This window comes from Podarcis pityusensis (assembly GCF_964106645.2).
Source record: "Podarcis pityusensis genome assembly, chromosome: 7".
Classification (NCBI taxonomy): Eukaryota; Metazoa; Chordata; class Lepidosauria; order Squamata; family Lacertidae; genus Podarcis; species Podarcis pityusensis.
The window spans coordinates 61,517,493-61,539,149 of record NC_138031.1 but is presented as its reverse complement, the minus strand read 5'-3'; the positions used below and the strand labels follow the sequence as shown (position 1 = coordinate 61,539,149).

The window sequence follows — 21,657 nt, the reverse complement described above, 5'->3', positions numbered from 1 at the left end:
TCTGCGCAGACTACAAATGTACCATAAACAAGGCCCTCACGGCCCACGCATACCCAGTGCCAGTGGTCAGCCATGTCCTTGCCACCCTGGCTGGGTCGAAAATTTTTGGCAAGCTGGACTTGGCCCAAGCATATCAACAGCTGCCAGTAGATGAGGCCACAGCAGAGGCACAGACGATTGTGACGCACAGAGGAGCGTTCAGGGTAAAGCGGCTGCAATTCGGTGTCAGCGTGGCACCAGGCATATTCCAGAATATAATGGACTCTCTCCTTAAAGGGATTCCTGGCGTCACCCCCTTCTTCGATGATGTGTTGATTGCCGGCCCCACACCAGAGGAGTTTGAGGACCGCCTCCGCACCGTTCTGCACCGTTTCCAGACGGCGGGTCTCAAGGTGAAGCGGGAAAAATGTCTACTAGGAGTGCCTCAGGTGGACTTTCTGGGATTTATGGTGGACGCAGAAGGGGTCCACCCGACTGGGGACAAGGTACGGGCCATTTGTGATGCCCCAGCGCCCAAGAGCAAGACTGAACTTCAGGCCTTCTTGGGACTATTGAACTTTTACCATTCCTTCCTTCCCCACAAGGCGGCGGTAGCGGAGCCCCTACACAGACTCCTGGACAAGCGGGCCCCTTGGGTGTGGGGCCAGCGCCAGGAGGCCGCATTCCAGGCAGTCAAGGACTTGCTTGTCTCAAACTCGGTCTTGGCACACTTCGACGAGAGGCTGCCGGTGGTGCTAGCATGCGACGCCTCACCCTATGGCATTGGAGCTGTCCTGGGGCACCAACTCCCGGATGGAAGAGAGGTACCGGTGGCGTACTTTTCCCAGACACTCAACACAACCGAGCGGAACTACTCGCAAATCGACAAGGAGGGTCTGGCAATCGTAAAGGGAGTAAAAAAATTCCATGATTTCTTGTACGGGCGGCCCTTCACCGTGGTGACTGACCACAAGCCGTTGCTTGGCTTGTTTGCCCCCGAAAAGCAGACCCCCCAAGTGCTGTCTCCTCGCGTCCTCAGGTGGTCAATTTTCCTTGCCAGCTACCAGTATGCACTGATTCACCGACCTGGGAAGGCGATGGGCCATGCGGACGCCCTCAGCAGGCTACCACTACCGGAAACAGGCCCTGACCCAGCACCTGCACAAGAGGTTATGAGCCTGGAGCTGCTTCCCGACCGCCCCATTCAGGCACAAGAAGTTGCACACCATTCCAAGAAAGATAGGGTCATCTCCCGGGTCCTGGACTGGGTGTGGAGGGGATGGCCCAGCAGCAGCCCCGGGCCAGAATTCGCCGGCTACACAACCCGCAAACATGAACTGTCGGCCCACAAGGGGTGCCTGTTATGGGGAAGCAGAGTCGTTGTTCCCCAGCCCCTCTGCAAAAGGGTCCTCACAGCCCTACACGAGACACATCCAGGGGTAGTAAGAATGAAGGCCCTTGCCAGGAGTTATGTGTGGTGGCCGGGGATCGATGGAGAGATAGAGGCCTGGGTCAAACACTGCCAGGCCTGCCAAGAATCCCGCCCAGATCCCCCAAGGGCCCCAGTCCAGTCCTGGGAGTCCGCCCGAGCACCATGGTCACGCCTGCATGTGGATTTCGCTGGCCCCTTTCAGGGGAAAACATTCTTCATAGTGGTGGACTCCTACACCAAATGGCTGGAAGTCGCACTGGTACCGTCCACTTCCACGTCCGCAGCCATCCGGGTACTACGCAGGCTGTTTGCAACCCACGGGCTCCCTGACACTCTCGTCTCAGACAACGGGACTGCATTTACGTCAGGAGAATTCCAAACCTTCACAGCGCAGAACGCCATCCGCCACATCCGTTCGGCGCCGTTCCACCCTGCCACCAATGGCCAAGCAGAACGCATGGTGCGGACCACCAAGGACACCCTTCGCCGCATGACGCAAGGGGACTGGGAGTACCGCCTTGCCACATTCCTTCTAGCACAGCACAGCACCCCCAGCTCAACGACTGGCCGGAGCCCCGCTGAACTACTAATGGGTCGGCGCCTTGCAATCAGATTGGACCGCCTTCACCCCGATAGAGCTCAGGATGAGGTAGTGGTGGGGGAAGGCAGGAACCCCCGGACCTTCGAGGCCCAGGACCCAGTGTACGCAAAGAATTTTGGGGCAGGCCCAGCATGGGTACCCGCCACAATCACCAGGGTCACTGGCCCCGTGTCGTACGAGGTGCTAACGGATGGGGGGCAATGCTGGCGCCGCCACTGCGACCAGATACGGCGACGATTCCCGGGAGAAAACCAGGAGGAGGACAGGTCAGAGGAGTCCCAAGGGAACAGCGGGGCAGTGAGGCCCATAGAGCAGGAGGGGCCAGCAGGAGAGGCAGAATCAGTAAATACAGAGAGGACCCGTGAGGCCGAAAGGACACCGGAACCAGAACCACGACTGAGCGAGCCGGTTGCACCAGACCAAACAGCCGCATCACAGCCAGCATCCTTGGAACACGAGCCAGAACCCGGAGCCCGGACCAGGGAACACCCCAGGCCACAACGCACACGTAGGCCGCCGGCATACCTTGAGGACTATGAATGCGACCTCCCGGGCAGGACTGGAACTTAGAGGGGAGGGGTGTTATGTACTGAGTTGAATAGGATCCAAACTGTAGCAGTCTGATTGGTCCTAGAACAATAGGATTCAGAATGCAGCAGTCTGATTGGTCCTAGAACAATGCAGCAGTATGATTGGTTGGCAGGAACCACCCAATCCTGCTCCAGATAGAAGTGAATCCACAACCTGATTGGCTTACAGTAGAATTCCAGAATTAGCCAATCATGTGCAGCCCATTGTGTAAATAATGTATATAAAGCAGATACTGTGAGGGGACATTTATTCATTCCTCCCCACCACTATGAGCTGAATAAAGAGCATGAAATCACTTTGCGACTCTGAGTATATTTCAAGGAGCATGTGATCAGATAACAAAATGTTAGTAATGTTCATGAGCACATTTCAAAAAAATAATAATTGCAAAAATCACAATTGCAAATCACAAAAACAGCAAAAATAATGCAGCACCAAAATCAAATCTCGGCCCCAACAGAAACCCATAAACACTACCCCCTCCACATCTGTGGTAACATTGTCCTCTGGACTTTGGACATACACTTTATCCATTAATATGAAAATCAAATTAAATTAAACACAGATTGAGAGATTGCCTGTAGAAGGTGAGCCAGTGTGACCAGTAAGCAACAGAACCCAGCATAGGATTCCTCAGACATGCTATAGCTACAACACCCCTTGGTCTTTAACAACGTGATGAGCTTCAAAGAAGAAACTCACACTTCAGCAGTGATGCAGCTCAAGTTGCCCTGTTCTTCATTCCTCTCTGTTCACACAGAGCTGCGGCAGAACGGATTATTCCAGGGAGTGTGCCCATCATCCAAGTGCTGCCTAGCCATCAGCTGACTGTTGGTGAGTGGAAATAGATGGTGGGAAGTCAGTTGGCTCTGTGTTTATATTCTTAAGAATGGCACTTGTGACCATCCCTTGCCTGTGTTCCTGTAGCCACCTCCCCACCGCTCCCATGCCATCCAGGCCTTGCCCTCACCAACCCTTCAGGTTTCTACTACAAGGATGTGTGGGTTTCCTTGGGATGTTCTAGCCGGACCTTCCCTACTTCTGACTTGGCACTCAGCTGCTTGCGAGGCAAGATAGTCCATATGATTGGAGACTCCACACTACGCCAGTGGTGGGAATTCCTGCTGGCCTTCATTCCATGTAAGTCACTGTCTGGATGTGGAAAGGGCATTGTCTGGGGGGACAGGTGTCCTGGTGTGGGGATAGATGTATAAGAAAGGTACGGTTGAGCTTTAGAACCGGAATGAAGGAAAGAGAGGTTGGTGTGGGAAGTGGTGAGAATTGTGTTGGCTGGGGTGGTTGGCTTTGGTAGAGAACTAAGAAGGAATGTTTGGGGTAGGAGAACAGTGAGGGAAGCTACTCCCTCACTGTTACACATGTGTAAGGGTATGCAAATCATGGATCAGAGCACATGAGAACCTTTGATGGATGACTGGAGTGTGGAGCTGTCCATTTGGGACTCTAACTCTTGAGTCTCTCACACACTCTGTCTTTCTCTTTCTCTGTGTAGCAGAGACCTATCTGCTGGCCCACTGCTGGCCGTGGAGCCAGCACAGGGCCTTGTGCTGAGGTGGCGTGCCCACGGCATTCCGCTGCGCACCGCGAAGTCCAAGATGGCTGACATGCACTACTTGGCCAATGAGCTGGATGCACTTGGTGGGGGCCCGGACATGGTGGTAGTTTTCACGCTCTGGGCCCATTTCACCACCTTCCCAGTGGATGTATATGTGCGGTGGGTGCACAGCATTTGGCAGGCTGTGGCTCAGCTCCTGGCCCGCAGCCCCCAGACCACCGTTGTCATCAAGTCAGCCAACACAGGATACAAGTCTGTCTATGGCAGTGACTGGCTCTCCCTGCAGCTGGACAACATCCTTCGTGCCATGTTAGCAGGCATGAAAGTGGCCATTGTTGATGCCTGGGCCATGACCTCCTGCCACTACCTGCCTGATAACATCCATCCTGGCAAGGTGATTGCACAGAATGCGGTCAACGCCTTCCTCTCCTACGTCTGTCCAGGGAAGTGACTCAGAATGGAGTAGTCTTTGTACAGCAGAAATAGTGGTAAGAATTGTGTTGGCTGGGGTGGTTGGCTTTGGCAGAGAACTAAGAAGGCTAGGACAGTGATGGCCAATCTTGGCCCTCCAGCAGTTTTTGGACTACAACTCCCATCATCCCTAGCTAACAGGACAAGTGGTCAGGGATGATGGCAATTGTAGTCCCAAAACAGCTGGAGGGCCAGGTTTGGCCATCACTGGACTAGGAGAACAGTGAGAGAAGCTACTCTCTTACTGTTACACATGAGTAAGGGTATGCAAATCATGGATCAGAGCACATGGGAACCTTTGATGGATAACTGGAGTGTATAGTTGTCCATTTGGGACTCTAACTCTTGAGTCTCACACACACTCTGTCTTTCTCTTTCTCTGTATAGCAGTCAAGCACATAGACCTTCATGTGACCTATAAGTCTGGCCCGCTGCTGGCTGTGGAGCCAGTACAGGGCCTTGTGCTGAGGTGGCGTTCCCATGGCATTCCACTACGCACTGGGAAGTCCAAGATGGCTGACATACACTACTTGGCCAATGAACTGCATGCACTTGGTGGGGGCCCTGACATGGTGGTGGTCTTCACGCTGGGGGTCCATTTCATCACCTTCCCAGTGGATGTATATGTGCGGCGGGTGCACAGCATTCGGCAGGCTGTGGCTCAGCTCCTGGCCCGCAGCCCCCAGACCACCATTGTCATCAAGTCAGCCAACACAGGATACACTGTCTATGGCAGTGACTGGCTCTCCCTGCAGCTGGACAACATCCTTCGTGCCATGTTTGCAGGCATGAAAGTGGCCATTGTTGATGCCTGAGCCATGACCTCCTGCCATTACCTGCCTGAAAATATTCATCCTGGCAAGGTCGTTGTGCAGAATGAGGTCAACTCCTTCCTCTCCTATGTCTGCCCAGGAAAGTGACTCAGAATGGAGCAGACTTGGCACTCTATTTCTGCAGAACACATGGAAAAACTTCCACAAGGAAGAGGGGATCTCCAGAGAGTTTCCAATGAGGGTGGGACACCCTTTTGTCATTCTTCAAATCCCGCAGACCTTTCTGTCTCTCAGAAGATATGGAGGAAGATGATGGCTTTCTTATGGAAGAACTTGCCAATACCTGTTTTGGGTGGGTGGGAATTTTATAGCATGGAATAATAGGACGTGATCATCTGGGGCTTCTTCCTGCAGAAAAAGGGCTGCTGCTTAAGGTGAGATGAAATGGGTCCATCCTTCTCTGAGATGAATCTACAGGGCTGGGTGCCTGGACAGCAGTGTCCCTCTACTGGACCACATTTGCACTTGAGACCTTCACTGTTGATGGGAATGAGGCCCAGCCCAAACTGTGTTCTTATGTGAGAAGGCTTGTGTGGCAGCCAGGGGTGGAGGAAGGGTGTGTGGTGGTGGGGGACCATCCTAGGTGTCTTCGCTGTGGGGGGTGACATTTGGCGCACCGCCCGCCCGCGACTCCCAAGCCTACCCCAAAACATTGGGGAAGGGAGAGAGCTGCACTGCTTTGCTGGGGTCATTCCCCCCCCTTCCCCCTTCATTTTGACAGCTGGGGGAGGCTTGGGAGTCGCGGGCACACGGTGCACCAAATGTCCACCATCGACGGCAACTGGCTGAAGGGCGCGCGCGCTGCTCTGTGCACCTGAGCAGCTATCCCATGCCTGGGAGGGCACCCTCTGTGCCCCGCCCCCCTCGGGAGTGCACCTGCCCTGGGCAGCATGGGCATATGCTTCGCTGCTGGTGGCAGCAGCAGCAGCACTGTAATGGACTGGAAAGCCCAACAGCTGCCTCTGCCAGGGAAGCTCAGTTACACAAAGGGTTTGGACAGCCTCCCCCTTGCAAGCTGGTTTCCCTAGTGGGAGCAGCAGCAGCTCTGTAATGAATCACTACCAGGTAAGCCTGCCAATGCATGAGCACAAGGGTGTGGGGAAACTGCCAGCCTCCCCCTCACACTTGCAAACATGCTTAGCTGACTGTGGTGCTGTAATTGTCCAGGGAGCTCAGTGGCCACATGTCTGCCTGGTCCCTTACAATGCTGTCATTGCTGCTAGGCAGCCACCTTAGCATGTGCAAGGGGGTGGCTAGAGCAGTTTCTCCAGCGGGGGGGGGGGGGGCAGCTGCAGTGAGCACTGAATGGGGGCAGTGACAGGAAGTCAACTCTGGCAAAACAGAGAAATCACACCCACCCAAGGGCATACTTAGGGGGTGCTTAGGTTGACCCCTGCCAACGGTGCAGAATACCTAGGAGCCCATGGAATTGGTGGAAATGACTGGCAGAATCCGTGATCAGGGAGAAGAGTCGGTGGAAGAAGATTGGAAGAAATTCAAAGACTATTTACAGAAATATTGCAAAATTAAAGAATGTTAGAGTGATGTTGGATTGAAATTAAGTGGCTTCTAGCTGTACAGGCTTTAAAGTTAAAGATAGATTAAGATTAAGGATTAGGACTAAAAAAGTCAAAAGAAATGGAAAATTGGTTTTTAATAGGTTAAAATTCAATGTTATATTATATTAAGATTAAGGATGGGATTAAAAAGGAGGAAAAGGAATTGCTGGACAAACAAATTAAATCGGAATACAATAGAGGGAGGTATGAGGAGGTCCGGGAAATAAGTAAATGTAAAAGTTGTGATGAAAAGACGGAATTGTTTTTAACTGTTTTTTCTTTTTTCTTTTTGTATCTTGTATGGTTTTTTTTCTTTCTTTTTATTTCTAAATTTCTTTATTATTAAGATGTTTTTTCATGTGAAATTCCAATAAATATCATTAAAAAAAAAAATACCTAGGAGCCCACCCTTCTATCGGCACACTTCACAAGCCACTTCTGGTAGAGTGCTAAAGGAGATGAAAATAAGCTTTTTGAGTTTCCGGTCCATGGTCTCTCCTGGCTTTGGATGCACTGATACAGCTCCTTGCCAAGAGTTCAAGAGAACCTAGGTATGTCTCAATTGTTTCTATGTGTAATCAGAAGCATGTCCAGTCAAGTTCAGTTGGACATTCCTCCAGCTTAGAGGGCTATAGGATTGTAGCCTGAAACAGCTCCAGAGATTTGTTCTTCCACCCTCCAATAAGCACTGTGTTTGAACATAAAAGGAAAGCCCTGGTGGCTACTCACCTGACTTTGTTAGTATTGGCTAGGGAACATGAATGTAGGGGAGATTTCAGGTTTGCATCCATAACGTGCAGTAATTGCTCACTACAGATGAAGTGTGCTAAATTTTGTTGTGTCAGCACTACAGAGTATACGTGTGTACACATACAGGCACAGCATTCAAGCACACATACACCAAAGCAAAGTTTCTCAGAGTGTGAAATGTAAATCATTTGCCTATAATTTGAAAGTGCCTTCTGTTGAACACAAAAGCATTTGATTATCTAGCTTTTATTTTTTTAATGTGGCCATGATTCTAATGTTGTATTTGTGTATTGAGTGTTTTACATAGAAAATGGAATTGAAATAATAAATATTATTTGTTCATATTTTGCTTAGACTAGTAATAGCTGTCTCCTGAAAGGCAGGCTCCCAGGTTTGCAAAAGAGCAGCTTCTGTCTCCAAAAAGTAAGCCATGGTGCAAAGGCAAGAGAGGGGACATACTGCTGAATTGAAAGAGGTGGTGTGTTTTGTGGGGGCAGGGAAGGGGGGGGTGAGGTGAGCACTCTCTCACCACCACAGTACATTCTCTTCATCCAAAGAAACATTTCAGTCCATCAAAGCAGAACTGGAGAGGAGTGGCCTGAGTCCCGACAGGCTGGGAGGGCTGCATGTGGTCCCTGAGACTGATATTTCCTATCAGTGCTTTAACCCATTGTTTCCCAATCGGGGACCATATGGTCCCCTGCCCCCCCATGTCATGGTGCATGGCTGCAGCAGCGTTAGTATGAGGGGCTGCTGTTTCTTTGTGCAAGCATTACTACGAAAGGAGGTATGTTGCTGCATGCAAGAGTTACACAGCCTAACGCGGAATCTTGTTAACATAATGGACAGAGGTGACCTTCGGTTATCTCTCACAGCAACACAACCGGATATTTTAAAAAGCTTGTTTCTGGTCATCAAGCGCAAGGGTCACATTGATCAAGAAATACTTAAAGTATAAATTGCTATGTAATTGTATTTTGTATAAATTATAACAATTATAAATAAAACATGTTCTACTTACAAACAAAACATTTAAATAGCTACCTTTTTACTGGTAAGACGGGGAGCGGGGGCACAAGAAGGAAACAAAGTCGGAAGGGGGCCATAGAAAAAGGTTGAGAAACACTGCTCTAACCCACCCCCCTAAACAAATGGCAATTCCTGGCAGGGCATTTTGTGGTTCACCTCAGGCAGCAGAGTGTCTTGGGCTGACCCTGTCCCCTTGCTTCATGAATTGTTTGGCATGAAGGGGAGATTCTCAGTCCTTATAAGCCATGGGCATAGCTGGGGGGGCAGCTGCCCCCCTAAATCAATACAAATCTGAGGTTCTGGCCCCCCTAGCAAAAGCCTGTCCCGCCAACAAAAATCCTGGCTACGCCCATGTTATGAGCCCTGTGAGTAGCCTGGCTGCAGCAGATTCACTTAATGTCCCAGATGAGCCTCAGTAGCTGTGCCTCCAGGAGGCTTAGTTCACTGACTTCCTCCCCTGCCCTGCTCTTGTGTGTTTTGCCCCACAGATTGAAGTACCTGTTTTGTATCTCTATTTAAATTTTTACTCTAATCATTTTTATTGGGCTTTGCCATTAGCCTTTAGAACACACCACAAAGCCTAACTTATAAAGCCTGGAGGTTATTAAATAAGATTCAGAGTAAAATGTTATTAGACCTGTACAAATAACCTGCTGCACTATTCAAAACTTTTATCTGCTGTTGTCTTAGCTGCCAGTGCTATTTTAAAAAGGCCATTCTGTGGGTGGATATAAATCACCATCAAACAGAAAGCAAGTAATATCAATTATAGCTATATTTTCCTTCTCAGCCCACCATGCAGTGGGCATTGCATCTCATTGGGAGCAAAAGCATCCACATAGCCAACCCAGCACCAACAGGCTACAGGGAATCTGCCAGTATCTTCCATCCAGGTTTGCAACCTGCATAAAGAGGGAAGAGGCAAAACAACTCAAAGCAAATCTTGGGACTGGGGTCTCTTCCAGGTGCAGCCATCTGTGTGGCCTGCACATCCAACTGAGGCTTTTTTTATCTGCCGCAAAACACATACAGTGGTACCTCGGGTTAAGAACTTAATTCATTCTGGATGTCCATTCTTAACCTGAAACTGTTCTTAACCTGAGGTACCACTTTAGCTAATGGGACCTCCCACTGCCGCTGCACCGCTGCCGTGCGATTTCTGTTCTCATCCTGAAGCAAAGTTCTTAACCCGAGGTACTATTTCTGGGTTAGTGGAGTCTGTAACCTGAAGTGTCTGTAACCCAAGGTACCACTGTATGGAGAAGTGCTAGGTCATGAGAGATATTGACAACTCTTTGCAGCTTTACATGGTGTCAAATCTCTTAGGAGATTTGTTGCATCCTGTTTTTGTGTAGCCCTTACTCGTTGAAATGCTCCCCAGAGTGCTATTCTTAGTTGTTTTGTATATGAACCAGGACCTCCTCTGTTGTAAGCATGCATGCAGTCAGCATTAATATCATGCCCCACAAAGCAGCTGAGTGTGTTGCTGCCAGACACTCATTGATCAGCGATTGTACATGTCATCGTAAAGAAAGCCCTTTAATAGGCTCAAAAACATATCCTGGTGGCTGTTCTCGAAAAGCCTCGGGTGGAATAATCAGCCTTGTAAGAAACTGGTGAGGGAGAAAAACACAATGCATTCAGTCAAGGCAAAACACTTAAGACACTTCATCAAAACCATGCCTAAGTCATTCTTATTAATGGAAACTCGAATGGATTGTCAAGATTACAAAACAGCATTTGAAGGGCTATTTATACCTTTCTCAGTACCAGTATGAATTTTTCATATTAAATTGCTCATACTATTGGAGGGAAGCCAATGAGCAGCCCAATCCCATGAATGGACTGTAGTGGCTGCAGTACAAGCATTAGGGCCAAAATAGATGTGTCATTCATTGCAAGCAAACAAAGTGCAGGGTTGTTGTTGTTGTTTTAATGTAAATAACTGTAGAGGATTGGGAACAAACAGGATTGGAACTGTGGTGTGCCAGGATAGGGGAAGATGCTATGATCCCAACACCTTTCTCCAAGCTGCTTTTAAGCCCAGGGGAGTTCCTATTGCTATCATCAGTGCACACAAATTGCTTCGGGGCTCCCCCAATGTGGTCCACAGCCATCACGGTGCAATAGATGTCTCTCTTGGTGCTAGTGATTCCTCCTGCACCTCCAATTCTTTGAAACAAAACAAAGAGGTGTTGGGCTTGTTATTGCTTGAGGGGGGATTTCTCCTATTTTGGGGAATTATTTTTTTGTTTTTACATGGGTGTAGATGTTTTGCTTCTGTGTGTGGGAGAGGAGTGCTTCTAAGCATCAGCAGTTTTTATTCTGTGAAATGAGCACTTTCATACATTCAACTGCAGGATTATTGTAGTCAGGGCGCCATCTTGGCAGTGTCTTCTCTTTTGTAATAGTGTTTTGTGCTAATATTCAATGCATTTCAAACCTGGGCAGAGAGCGGTGAGTCACAGTGTAATTTGGAATAGAAAAACAGCAGACAGTGGAAAGGTCAAATGTCGCCACTTTCTCTTATCATTTCTCCATTCTATATTCTCTGCTTCCAAATAATAATAATAATAATAATAATAATAATAATAATAATAATTTATTACTTATACCCCACCCATCTGGCTGGGTTTCCCCAGCCACTCTGGGCGGCTTCCAACAGGAGATTAAAAATACATTATTATTATTTAAAATAATTTTTATTAATTTTCCATTAAATACATCCAATTAATAACAAATCAAATCCAATCCTAATCCAAATCCAAATCAAGGGGGGGGGACCAAATTACAACCAAATTATTAATTATTAAATTTCAAATGGACTTCCCAAATTCTGGACCTCTGAAGCGATCATCTCATACAATTATAATTTCAGCTTTCTTTTTGTTGTTCTCATATTTTCCACATTCCGATCTTAAACTCTCAAAGTCCTCAGTCCCTGGTTGATCAATTCTCATCATGTTAGACAGCCATATATCCTTTCATTTGCCAAGTACAGTTACACACACACACACACACACACACACACACACACACACCCAGCCACCCACCCATACCCTTCTGTCAATTTATCAGCGCAGTTTTTCCTGGCTCCACTCCGGTCTTATCTCCCAGTCTAGGCTGTTGTCCAAGCCTGCTATTTGAAGTTTAATGACGCAGTAAATTCCAAAGTTGTTGTATTCTTAAAACATACTGTTTGCAGATACATGCAACGATGAAGATATAAATCATCTGGCAATTGATCAGCTTTTCCGGGGATCACACAGAACAACCCCCCGGGCCCTGAAGGGGGGCTGCTAAATACCTGCTTCACCTTTTCTCTCACCCATAATGAAGAAAAGCCTGCAAACAGATGTACTATATAGTGTGGGATATTTCCCAAATTATTGTTTCAGATTGTTGTGGAGTCAGCCACCAAATGTTTTCCACTCCCTTGAAAAAGGGAGGAATTCACTCTTTTTTTGTCCTGCGTCAGCGCTAGCAAACGCCATCTTGGCCACTCCTTTATCTTTTGTCAAGTCCAATTAAAACTGCACAGCTGAATAATTAATTGTAAATAGAAGTCATGGTTTTCCCTGTAGTGATGTATGGAAGTGAGAGCTGGACCATAAAGAAGGCTGATCGCCAAAGAATTGATGCTTTTGAATTATGGTGCTGGAGGAGACTCTTGAGAGTCCCATGGACTGCAAGAAGATCAAACCTATCCATTCTTAAGGAAATCAGCCCTGAGTGCTCTCTGGAAGGACTGATCCTGAAGCTGAGACTCCAATACTTTGGCCACCTCATGAGAAGAGAAGACTCCCTGGAAGAGACCCTGATGTTGGGAAAGATGGAGGGCACAAGAAGAAGGGGACGACAGAGGACGAGATGGTTGGACAGTGTTCTCGAATCTACGAACATGAGTCTGACCAAACTGCGGGAGGCAGTGGAAGACAGGAGTGCCTGGCGTGCTCTGGTCCATGGGGTCACGAAGAGTCGGACACAACTAAACGACTAAACAACAACAAATAGAAGTCCACCTGTACTCCATTTGAAAATTATATCTTTTTAATGAGGCTCAGCACATAAAAGCAAGTGTAGATAGAAAGAAAATTATAGTCATGTACAGATCACCTCCCTAAATCAAAACACCATGGTTATGTCCAAACTTAAACACCAGTGACTGTGCAGTTCCACAGGTTATTTTCTTTTTCTTCATCGGTCCAGAATACGCCTGTTTTTGGCCAAATATTATTTTTTTAAGGAACAGGTACCCCTGCGTGTAGGAGTGGCTCTGGAAAGTGCCAGCAGTGCTGTGCTCTTTGACCCAGCACACACACACACACCCCCGCTCACACCTTGATGCGAGCTGACAGATCACGGGTGATCTGCAGGTTTGTGAAACAGTCCTCCCCCACCCTGGGGAGTCTGCCAGGGTTAATTATTCCCATATCAGTCCTGAGTTACTGGCACGGCTGGAGTCTGTTCATGTGGGAGGCAGCCATTTCCCACAGTAGAAAAGCTAGAAGTGAGATTAAAAATACATTAAAACATCAGTCATTTAAAAACTTCCCTAAAAAGGGCTGCCTTAAGATGTCTTCTAAATGTCAGATTTTTTTTATTCCTTTGGCATCTGATGGGAGGGTGTTCCACAGGGCGGGAGTGACTGCTGAGAAAGCCCTCTGCCTGGTGCCCTGTAACTTTGCTACTTGCAGTGAGGGAACCGCCAGAAGGCCCTCGGTGCTGGACCTCAGTGTCCAGGTCGAATGATGGGGGTGGAGATGCTCCTTCAGGTATACTGGGCCAAGGCCCTTTAGGGCTTTAAAGGTCAGCACCAACACTTTGAATTGTGTTCGGAAAAGTACTGGGAGCCAATGTAGGTCTTTCAAGACTGGTGTTATGTGGTCTCAGCTCCCAGTCACCAGTTTAGCTGCTGCATTCTGGATTAATTGTAGTTTCCAGGTCACCCTCAAAGGTAGCCCCATGTAGAGTGCATTGCAGTAGTCCAAGCGGGAGATAAACAGAGCATACACCACTCTGGCGAGACAGTCCGTGGGCAAGTAGGGTCTCAGCCTGAGTACCAGATGGAGCTGGTAGACAGCTGCCCTGGGCACAGAATTGACCTGTGCCTCCATGGACAGCTGTGAGTCCAAAATGATTCCTAGGCTGTGCACCTGGTCCTTCAGGGGCACAGTTACCCCATTCAGGACCAGGGAGTCCCCCACACCAGTCCCCCCCCGTCCCCCCAAAACAGTACTTCTGTCTTGTCAGGACTCAGCCTCAATCCATTAGCCACCATCCATCCTCCAACCGCCTCCAGGCACTCACACAGGACCTTCACCACCTTCACTGGTTCCGATTTGAAAGAGAGGTAGAGCTGGGTATCATCTGCATACTTGAAAACAGGTATCAGGTATGTAGCAACTGATATGTAACAACACACATGTTACATGTATGCTACAAGTCTTCTACATGAGATGTTCTACATCTCATGGAAACAGTGAGGCTTCCAGTGGAAGTGGATATTCACGTCATCCATTAATACGTAGCCATTCAAAAAGGAAGATGGAATGGAAAGGTCAGAAACTTTGGGCACGTACAGACTGCTGCTATTTTTGGATGGGATTCAATCACATCTTGGCAAAGTTAGGCTACACAAGTAAAGTTTGTTTGGTGCTCTTGTGCAACAAACCCTTGTCCCCTACTGAAACCAGACACTTTGCAATAAGGAAAGTGGTGGAAAAGTACACTGGAAAGTGTGGGATAACATTTGCTTGCTTAATTCAACATTGTACAAACTCCTCACAAACAAATCAGAATGAATGCTCAATAAACAGCTGAAGTTGTATAACATCTGTGCAAACTTTGTACAAAAAAATAATAATTATTAAAGCTTAAGCAGGTTGCCTGGGAGTGACCTTGAAGAAGGGAAGGATGGTATGGGAATACAGGTTGCAGAAGTGGCTTTTGGGGGGCTCAGTGTATTACAAGTCCAGGCTTCAAAGACGAGGTGGATCTCCAAACTGGGGTACAAAGAATGGTCACCATTCTAATATTTCATATTTCGCCCTAGAAGAGGTAAACTGGCCCTTGGTTATGATGTGCCTTTTATTGGACTCATGTGCTGGTCATATTTTGTAAAGCTTTCCAATTTCACAGAGTTCCTCTTCAGGAAGAGGTAATGGACGGTTAATGTGAGAAGTAATGAAGTGCGACTTACAGTGGATGACTGGATGAGGGAAATTTGCAGCGTCCCAGGCATAAGGCGCCAAAAGTGAATGTAGCCCATTCCCTTCTGAATGCTTCGATGTTTCTCTCAGAGCTTTATGCTTTCTGACAATTCCTATTTTGTTAAAAAATGGTCACATCTTAACTGCCTCTATCCTGAGAGGCCAAAAGTGAACTGTAAAAATCAATTTAGCAATCTGACTGCATTAATGGTGCATGAAGTAAAATGTGGTAAGTCTGTTAAACACGAAGGGGGAAATGATACATTTAAAAAGAGGGAAGGTCACTGGAGAGCAGGGGGGTCAATTCACTTCAAAGACATATAAAATCAACTTTTTAATTATTATTACATGTTCAATGTGAAGTAAAGTAATTGCACAACACTGGAATAAAAAATAATGCTTGACCATAATTAAGACTTATGGGGTAGGATTGTCTTGCACAGCTCTCATGCCTTTAATGTCCAGTACGGATAGCAGAAGTTCAGCGGGTGAAGTTTTCCCGTGCTACTATGTCTACAGGAAGTGGACCTTGCTTGGTGCATATTGCAGGTGATGTGCTGACTCTAATGTGCCAATGGGTGAGCTTCAAAGTCCAGAAAGTGCTTACGAAAGACTTAAAGGACTAGAAATGTATTATTTGTATCATATTGCCAATGCACACAGTACTTTACAGTGTAACATGTGCAAAGAAGGCTGGTTCCTGTCCCAACAAACTTACCTCTGGTTCAAAGAGAAGCATGAAACTGTTTGCGAAAGTACTCTTAAATCAGCCTATGTGACACTTTGAAATTCCCACAACTGGGACTTCACAGTGCAGCATCACCTGATGTCAAGTGATTAACAGGTGGGTGGTCTGTCAATTTTTGCACTGCAAGAGTGGGGAAATAAGGATCAGGCCCACTGGCTAGAAGAGGTTCCCAATCCATCTTAAAGGGGCAGGTTATGGCAGAGCAGAACTGCATGGCAGGAGAGACAACACATGGGCTCTTCTTTTCCCGAAGGCGATGATGATGCCAGTGATTAATTACTGTGCTACTTTTAGTTTGCAACATGGAACTCATTTGTATTCGCAACATTATTAATCTCTATTAATGGAGAGGGAGAGGGCTCTTGATATAAGAGAAAATATGCTTGCATCATGGGTTTCTATGGCATGCCTCATAAGGTCATCTCTGTCCTTGTCCATTTCACCCTTTCCCTTCAGAAATTTGTTCAGTCCAAAAGGAGGAAATCTGTGAACTGAAAAATCTTCATTGAGCTTAATGTTTCCTGTCAGACTGTGCACATCTGCCTCCCTGGATAACACAAAATAAAAATCAAACTTGAAAATAATAAATAAAACAGAGGCTGCAGAGGAACATTTATAATCTCAGAGGGGCAAGAAGAGGCCAAGGGAAAGGATGTGTCGGTATGTCTCAAGTGTATCTGATTGTACTATGGCATGTGAGTGGGAGACAAAACTTGAATGCTCAGCTCATTCTGTTTACAGCCTATCTAATATTCAGTGGATGAAGCATTGGGATTGGATCTGGGAGATCCAGGCTTCGTGAGAGTCTTTGACCTCAGGAGTTTGCTGGCAGCAGCATATACTATTGGCAAGGCCTCTCAAGCTTCACCGGTCAAAAGGGAGAGATAAGACTAATTAAATCCGCCACAAGGCGGAAAGTACCAATGTTTCTGGGTGGATAAGCTTCTAATTTTGTAGAATAGCACCTGTACACCACAGGAGCTGTTTTGTTGTTGTTGTTGTTTTCTTTGCATCTGGTACCATGAATGGGTAATCAGATATTTTATTTGGAAGCTGTTTTAAAATGCACATTGAAAATACTTGCAGCAAAAAAAGTTTTAATACCACACTGTGCCTGGCACAATGTACAAAAGGTGTTGGGATTTGGGCAGAGTGTACTGGCTAGACTTTAGAGGGTGAGGACCTAAAGTCACCTGTCAAGGGTGTAATTAGAAATTCTGTTTGCGTGATTTTAAATTAAATAGCAAGCATGGGGAAGGGTGAGTTGTTATCAAGATAACAATGTAATTAACATTAGGGAGGAAAAAACCCTTCTCTTTAATGCTCATTTTGACAACATGGCACTATAGCCCTCGAGATTCAGCAACCAACTGCTTGGGGTCAGATCACACCCCAAAGGAACTGGGAAAGAATCACAGGCAGACAAAGTTGGAAGCCACAGTTTTGAGTCCACTATCTGCACTTTTTATTGTTTGCACTTCAGACAAGACAGAGTGTTCAGCAGGCAGTGCAGTGGTAGAGTGTTTAGGTCCTGTGGTACAAAAAAGAACTCAATTTTTGTAGAAATTGATTGTTTTTCCTAACTGCAGCATTTAGGTCTTTTTTTAGTTTAGAGAAAAGGAGAGTAAAAGGTGAAATGATAAAAGTTTATAAAACTATGCATGGCATGGTTAAAGTGGATAGAGAAATGTCCCTCATAATGCTAGAAGTTGTGGACATCCAATGAAGTCAAATGTTGGAAAATTCAGGGAATAGAGAACAGAAAGTACTTCTACATGCAGCACAGGTAAACTATGGAACCTGCTCCCACAGGAAGCAGTGGTGGCCCCCAACCTAGATGGCTTTAAGATAGGTTTTGACAAATTCATGGAGGAGAGGACTATCAAAGGCTACTAGTTGTGATGGCTATGCTCTGCCTCCACCTTTGGAGGCGGTAATGTGTCTGAATACCAGTTTCTGGAAACCACAGGAAGGGAGGGTGCTCTTGTGTTCAAATGCCGCTTGCAGGTTTCCCATAGATACCTGGTTGGCCACTGTAAGGATGCTGGACTAGATGGGCCATTGGCTTGACCCAACAGGCTCTTCTTATGTTTTTGTATGGGAAATGTCTGTCTAACATCTCCAGGGTGACATGGAAATGTGGAGAACCAAATTTAAGACTGAAAAGCTGACAGAAACTAAATTGACTGATCTGTCCATCCCTAACCAGAACTTATTAAACTTCAGGTGTTATCTGGCTGAAAAGTATGAGAGTCGGGACCAAGAGTTTTTAATCCTTTATATTTGGGTGAAGGGGGAGTGCAGTGCTAACATTTTTGAGGCTATTACTATAGATATCTGTAAAAGAATGAAATAACGGCCTGTGTAATTCCTTCATAAGTCTAGTGACTCGTGTGATTGTCAAATGTGGGTCTCTAAATGCCTCCAGCATACTATGTGGCATCATTGTAGTGTTACAGGACATTGCGCTTTGTCATTTCCTTATGTACTAATGGTTGGATATATAACTTGAGCCTTAATGGCCTTTTTCTAGATAACATGCTGTTCAGTTATTGAATCCTGCCTGCAAGGCCCCATTTCCACTTGTTATCAATAAACAATTGGTTTACCAAAGTGGCAAAGAAACAAATGAATGTCATATTGGAATTCTAGGTGAATCTGAACAACTAGATCTTTTTCCCAGAGCTGTTCAATTCCCTCAGGACTAAACCTTTTTGATGTGGATGAAGCAATAATTTTTCCGATGAAGTCTCTGACAGCAACAGTTCCCTGGTTGTCAATTTACACGTGATGAACTTCAGCCGTTAATTAAAGCACAAACTCTCTGAGTTAATCATCTCACAGGCCAGAGGCAGCCAACATTTAAAATAATTTTCTCTTCCAAGATTCCAATCTTATTGAAAATACCTCCTTTGCAGAAACACGCCCCTTGTTTTTAACATATACAGGGAATCTCACTTTCTAATACACAACATGATACAAGTATCCCAATTAAATTCAGAAAAGGAGAACAAAACACTTTAATGGCAACAGAATTGACATATACACTGAATCTCAGGAGATTTCCTAAGAAGCTGTTGCATGAGCCACTGTAAAAGCTCATTCAAAAGCCTACCAAACAACACCCTCATCCTTTGATTCCTCATTTCTCATGCTGGAAAAGGCTCACATTGTCTCCTTTGACAATATCATTTTTACACTGGGCCATTTTAACACAGCTTTTTGTCTATAAAGTATGCTACATGCTTTTAAAAGTAATGGTAGATACCTGGCTAAAAAATAAATCAAGGTAATAAATGTCACTGCAGTCATAATGGGTGAGTTGTTAGGAAGAGGAATCAAACTGGTGCTGAAATACATAACATTTAAATCTTAAAAAAAAATATCAATATATATTTTTTTTCAAAGAAGGAGGAGGTGAAATAATCTCATTCATTATCCATGCAGGGGATTGAATTTGTTTGATAAAGGGTTGTATTTGGTGCTTTTCTTCTAGAAAAAAGGTGTTGGTACTCAGCATGGAGTTGCTACAGTAAGTGCCATGCTTTTAACCAGTGCTTTTCTTCTAGAAATAAAGGGGCTGCTACTGCATACCCATGAGTACCCCCAGAAAAAAAACACTGGTTGTATTCAACTAAGAATCACACATCTTCTCTCCACCTGCTTCCTTCTGGAGCATCCATTCTACTCCCTGGACTTAATCCTGGTTCAGTGCTACATTGGCAGCAGCATTCCACAGTTAGGGCTAACCAGAGTTGTTGCTTAAATCAGTACAGTCATACCTCGGGTTACAGATGCTTCAGGTTGTGTGTTTTCCGCTTGCACACCGCGCCAAAGCCAGAAGTACCGGAACAGGTTACTTCCTGGTTTTGGCGCTCGCACATGCGCAGAAGCACTAAATTGCGCTTTGTGCATTTGCAGAAGCGCTGAATTGCATCTCCACTGTGGATCACGTTCGCAACCCGAGCGTCCACTGTATATGAAATAAGTTCAAATCCCTGGTTTCATATGCAAGGTTAAGAGGAAATATAGGTTAGCCCTAGCCAGTGCTTTTTTCCTGGGGGGACGCAGGGGTACGCATACTGCTAAACATTTTGTGAATCTAAGTTTGGTCTCATTGAGGGGTAGTATTTCAATATGAGTAGGAAAATTAAAGTACCCCTAAACATTTTTTTCTAGAAAAAAACACACTGGCCCTAGCCCTTGTTAACTTTGCTTCCCAGTGTTAACCATGACTAAATCCAGTAGGGGAAATTGGTACTCCAAAATGGAGGATGGGAGGAGCATCACCAAGCAATCTGCTGTTTTACATTCACTCCAGCTGACAAATGGGTCAGAAAGGTCTGACAGATGGATTAGAGTTATTTAGATCTCCAGGACATGGGTCAATGTCTTTTCATTCAAGGCTGGTTGACTGTTTCACTGGAGTATTAAGAAGACATGCAGATTCATATTAATCAACTACCTGCACTACCTATGAGTAGTTCATCTTAATTCAAAGCACCAGGACTGGCCCTGCGATGAGGCAGATTGAGGTAGCTGCCTGAGGCAGCAGGTGCTAAGGGGGGAGGGAGTGGCCAGAGCTGTGCGTGCCATGTGACTTGGCCTGTACCCCCTACAGTAGCCTGCTGCCTTCAAGTACAGTGGAGGACACTGTCTTTACAAAGGTATTGGAGTAACATTCAACTTCCTGTCCAATTGGCTTCTGTAGCTGCCTTGGGAAAGAGCGCCATCTTGACCTTTGCCTCAGGCAGCAAAATGTCCTGAGCTGGCCCTGCAAAGCATATAAAAATGTAGCAAAAACAAAAGTTGGCTTGTCTGATAAATAGAAGAGAATCTAGCCATTAGTCGTCCTTCAGAGCCATCTGATATCAAAGAGGTTGAGTAGGCTTTTGTATATGTGAGTAATCTGGTAGCATTCTCCTTAGCAACAAAGGATGCATTGTAGCCAAAAAGGGTCTGCTAAAGCCCCTTTGTACTTCACTTTTCTTGCTGAAAACACATTTGATTCAATTACATTGATACTTCAGAAGTAGCACCAGGCTATTATAGCACAGCAGAGGCAGCTATTATTCTGGGCGAAGGGAAAATGTTTAGGCCCTTTAGAAATTCCATTAGGTTGAAACTTGGGGTTGTTGTGCTGTTGTTTTTAAATTATGGTGATTATTTTTTAAACCCAGCAGGATCATATTTCAACCAAAATGGGATTCGTGCTTTTATAGGAGGCCAAAAACAAGGGGGCAATCTGAGTGAAATCAAAGGAGGAACGTGGACGGATTGTAATGGAGCTAAATTGTGCCTATATGCTTCTGACTTAGCCTGTTCAAAGAATAGAGGTCTGGTGCTCTGGCCTAAAAAAGGCAATCTAGCTCAAATGTGCCTTGGTGCTTCTGCCAGTGGCATCCTTTCTTTTGGAATAGAGAGCAAGAACTTTCAGGTGGAGACTACAGGCAAGCCCAACACCAGTGGGCACTAGTGGGCACCAATGGGTCAGGTTGGGCACTAGCTGAGGGACCCAGAAGCCCAGTAGAAGCCCGACACATTCACACTGTCACACACTGCTGTCCCCGCTGCCACCTCCACCCTCGCCGATGACTATTTCAGCAGAACAGCAGTTCTGCTTTTGAATGGAAGCACAGTTCAACTCCCACCTGCAGTGACTTCCTGCCATCTTAATTGACTCAAAATGCAATGCTGCAGCCTGTAGATCTATGGAATCTATAGGCAGAGAGGGTGTTGAGTGGTTTTTCTGTTGCAGGAGCAACACAAGAAGAAATAATACTGGGCAGTTGTTGCTATGGGTATGTGTCTTGGCCTTTCAGTGGCACTGTGCTTAGGGCTGCTGGAAATCTGGCACCAGCCCTGACTTCTGCCTAAAC

General features: G+C 46.2%; 1 protein-coding gene, 1 long non-coding RNA gene and 1 pseudogene across 3 annotated transcripts in view; 2 read left to right on the top strand and 1 right to left on the bottom strand.

Moving 5' to 3' along the window:
• LOC308482289 (NXPE family member 3-like) overlaps positions 1-5,815 on the top strand; it is a 60,027-nt gene extending 54,212 nt beyond the window's left edge. Inside the window, exons 4-6 of the mRNA XM_081015299.1 lie at positions 3,364-3,437; positions 3,531-3,743; positions 5,035-5,815. Of these exons, the coding sequence (XP_080871425.1) occupies positions 3,364-3,437; positions 3,531-3,743; positions 5,035-5,462 (715 nt within the window). The 3' untranslated portion in view covers positions 5,463-5,815. The remainder of the gene's footprint in view (positions 1-3,363; positions 3,438-3,530; positions 3,744-5,034) is intronic.
• LOC308481797 (NXPE family member 3 pseudogene) lies at positions 3,847-5,040 on the top strand (annotated as a pseudogene). Its single transcript has 2 exons — positions 3,847-3,911; positions 4,114-5,040. The product of its transcript is annotated as an NXPE family member 3 pseudogene (transcript).
• A 770-nt stretch (positions 5,816-6,585) lies between the features above and the next one.
• Positions 6,586-8,095, bottom strand: LOC308482312. Its single transcript, XR_013989203.1, has 2 exons — positions 7,436-8,095; positions 6,586-6,893 (listed from the first exon to the last, which is right to left on the bottom strand). It is a non-coding gene; the product is annotated as an uncharacterized lncRNA (long non-coding RNA).
• Between the last annotated feature and the right edge of the window lie 13,562 nt (positions 8,096-21,657).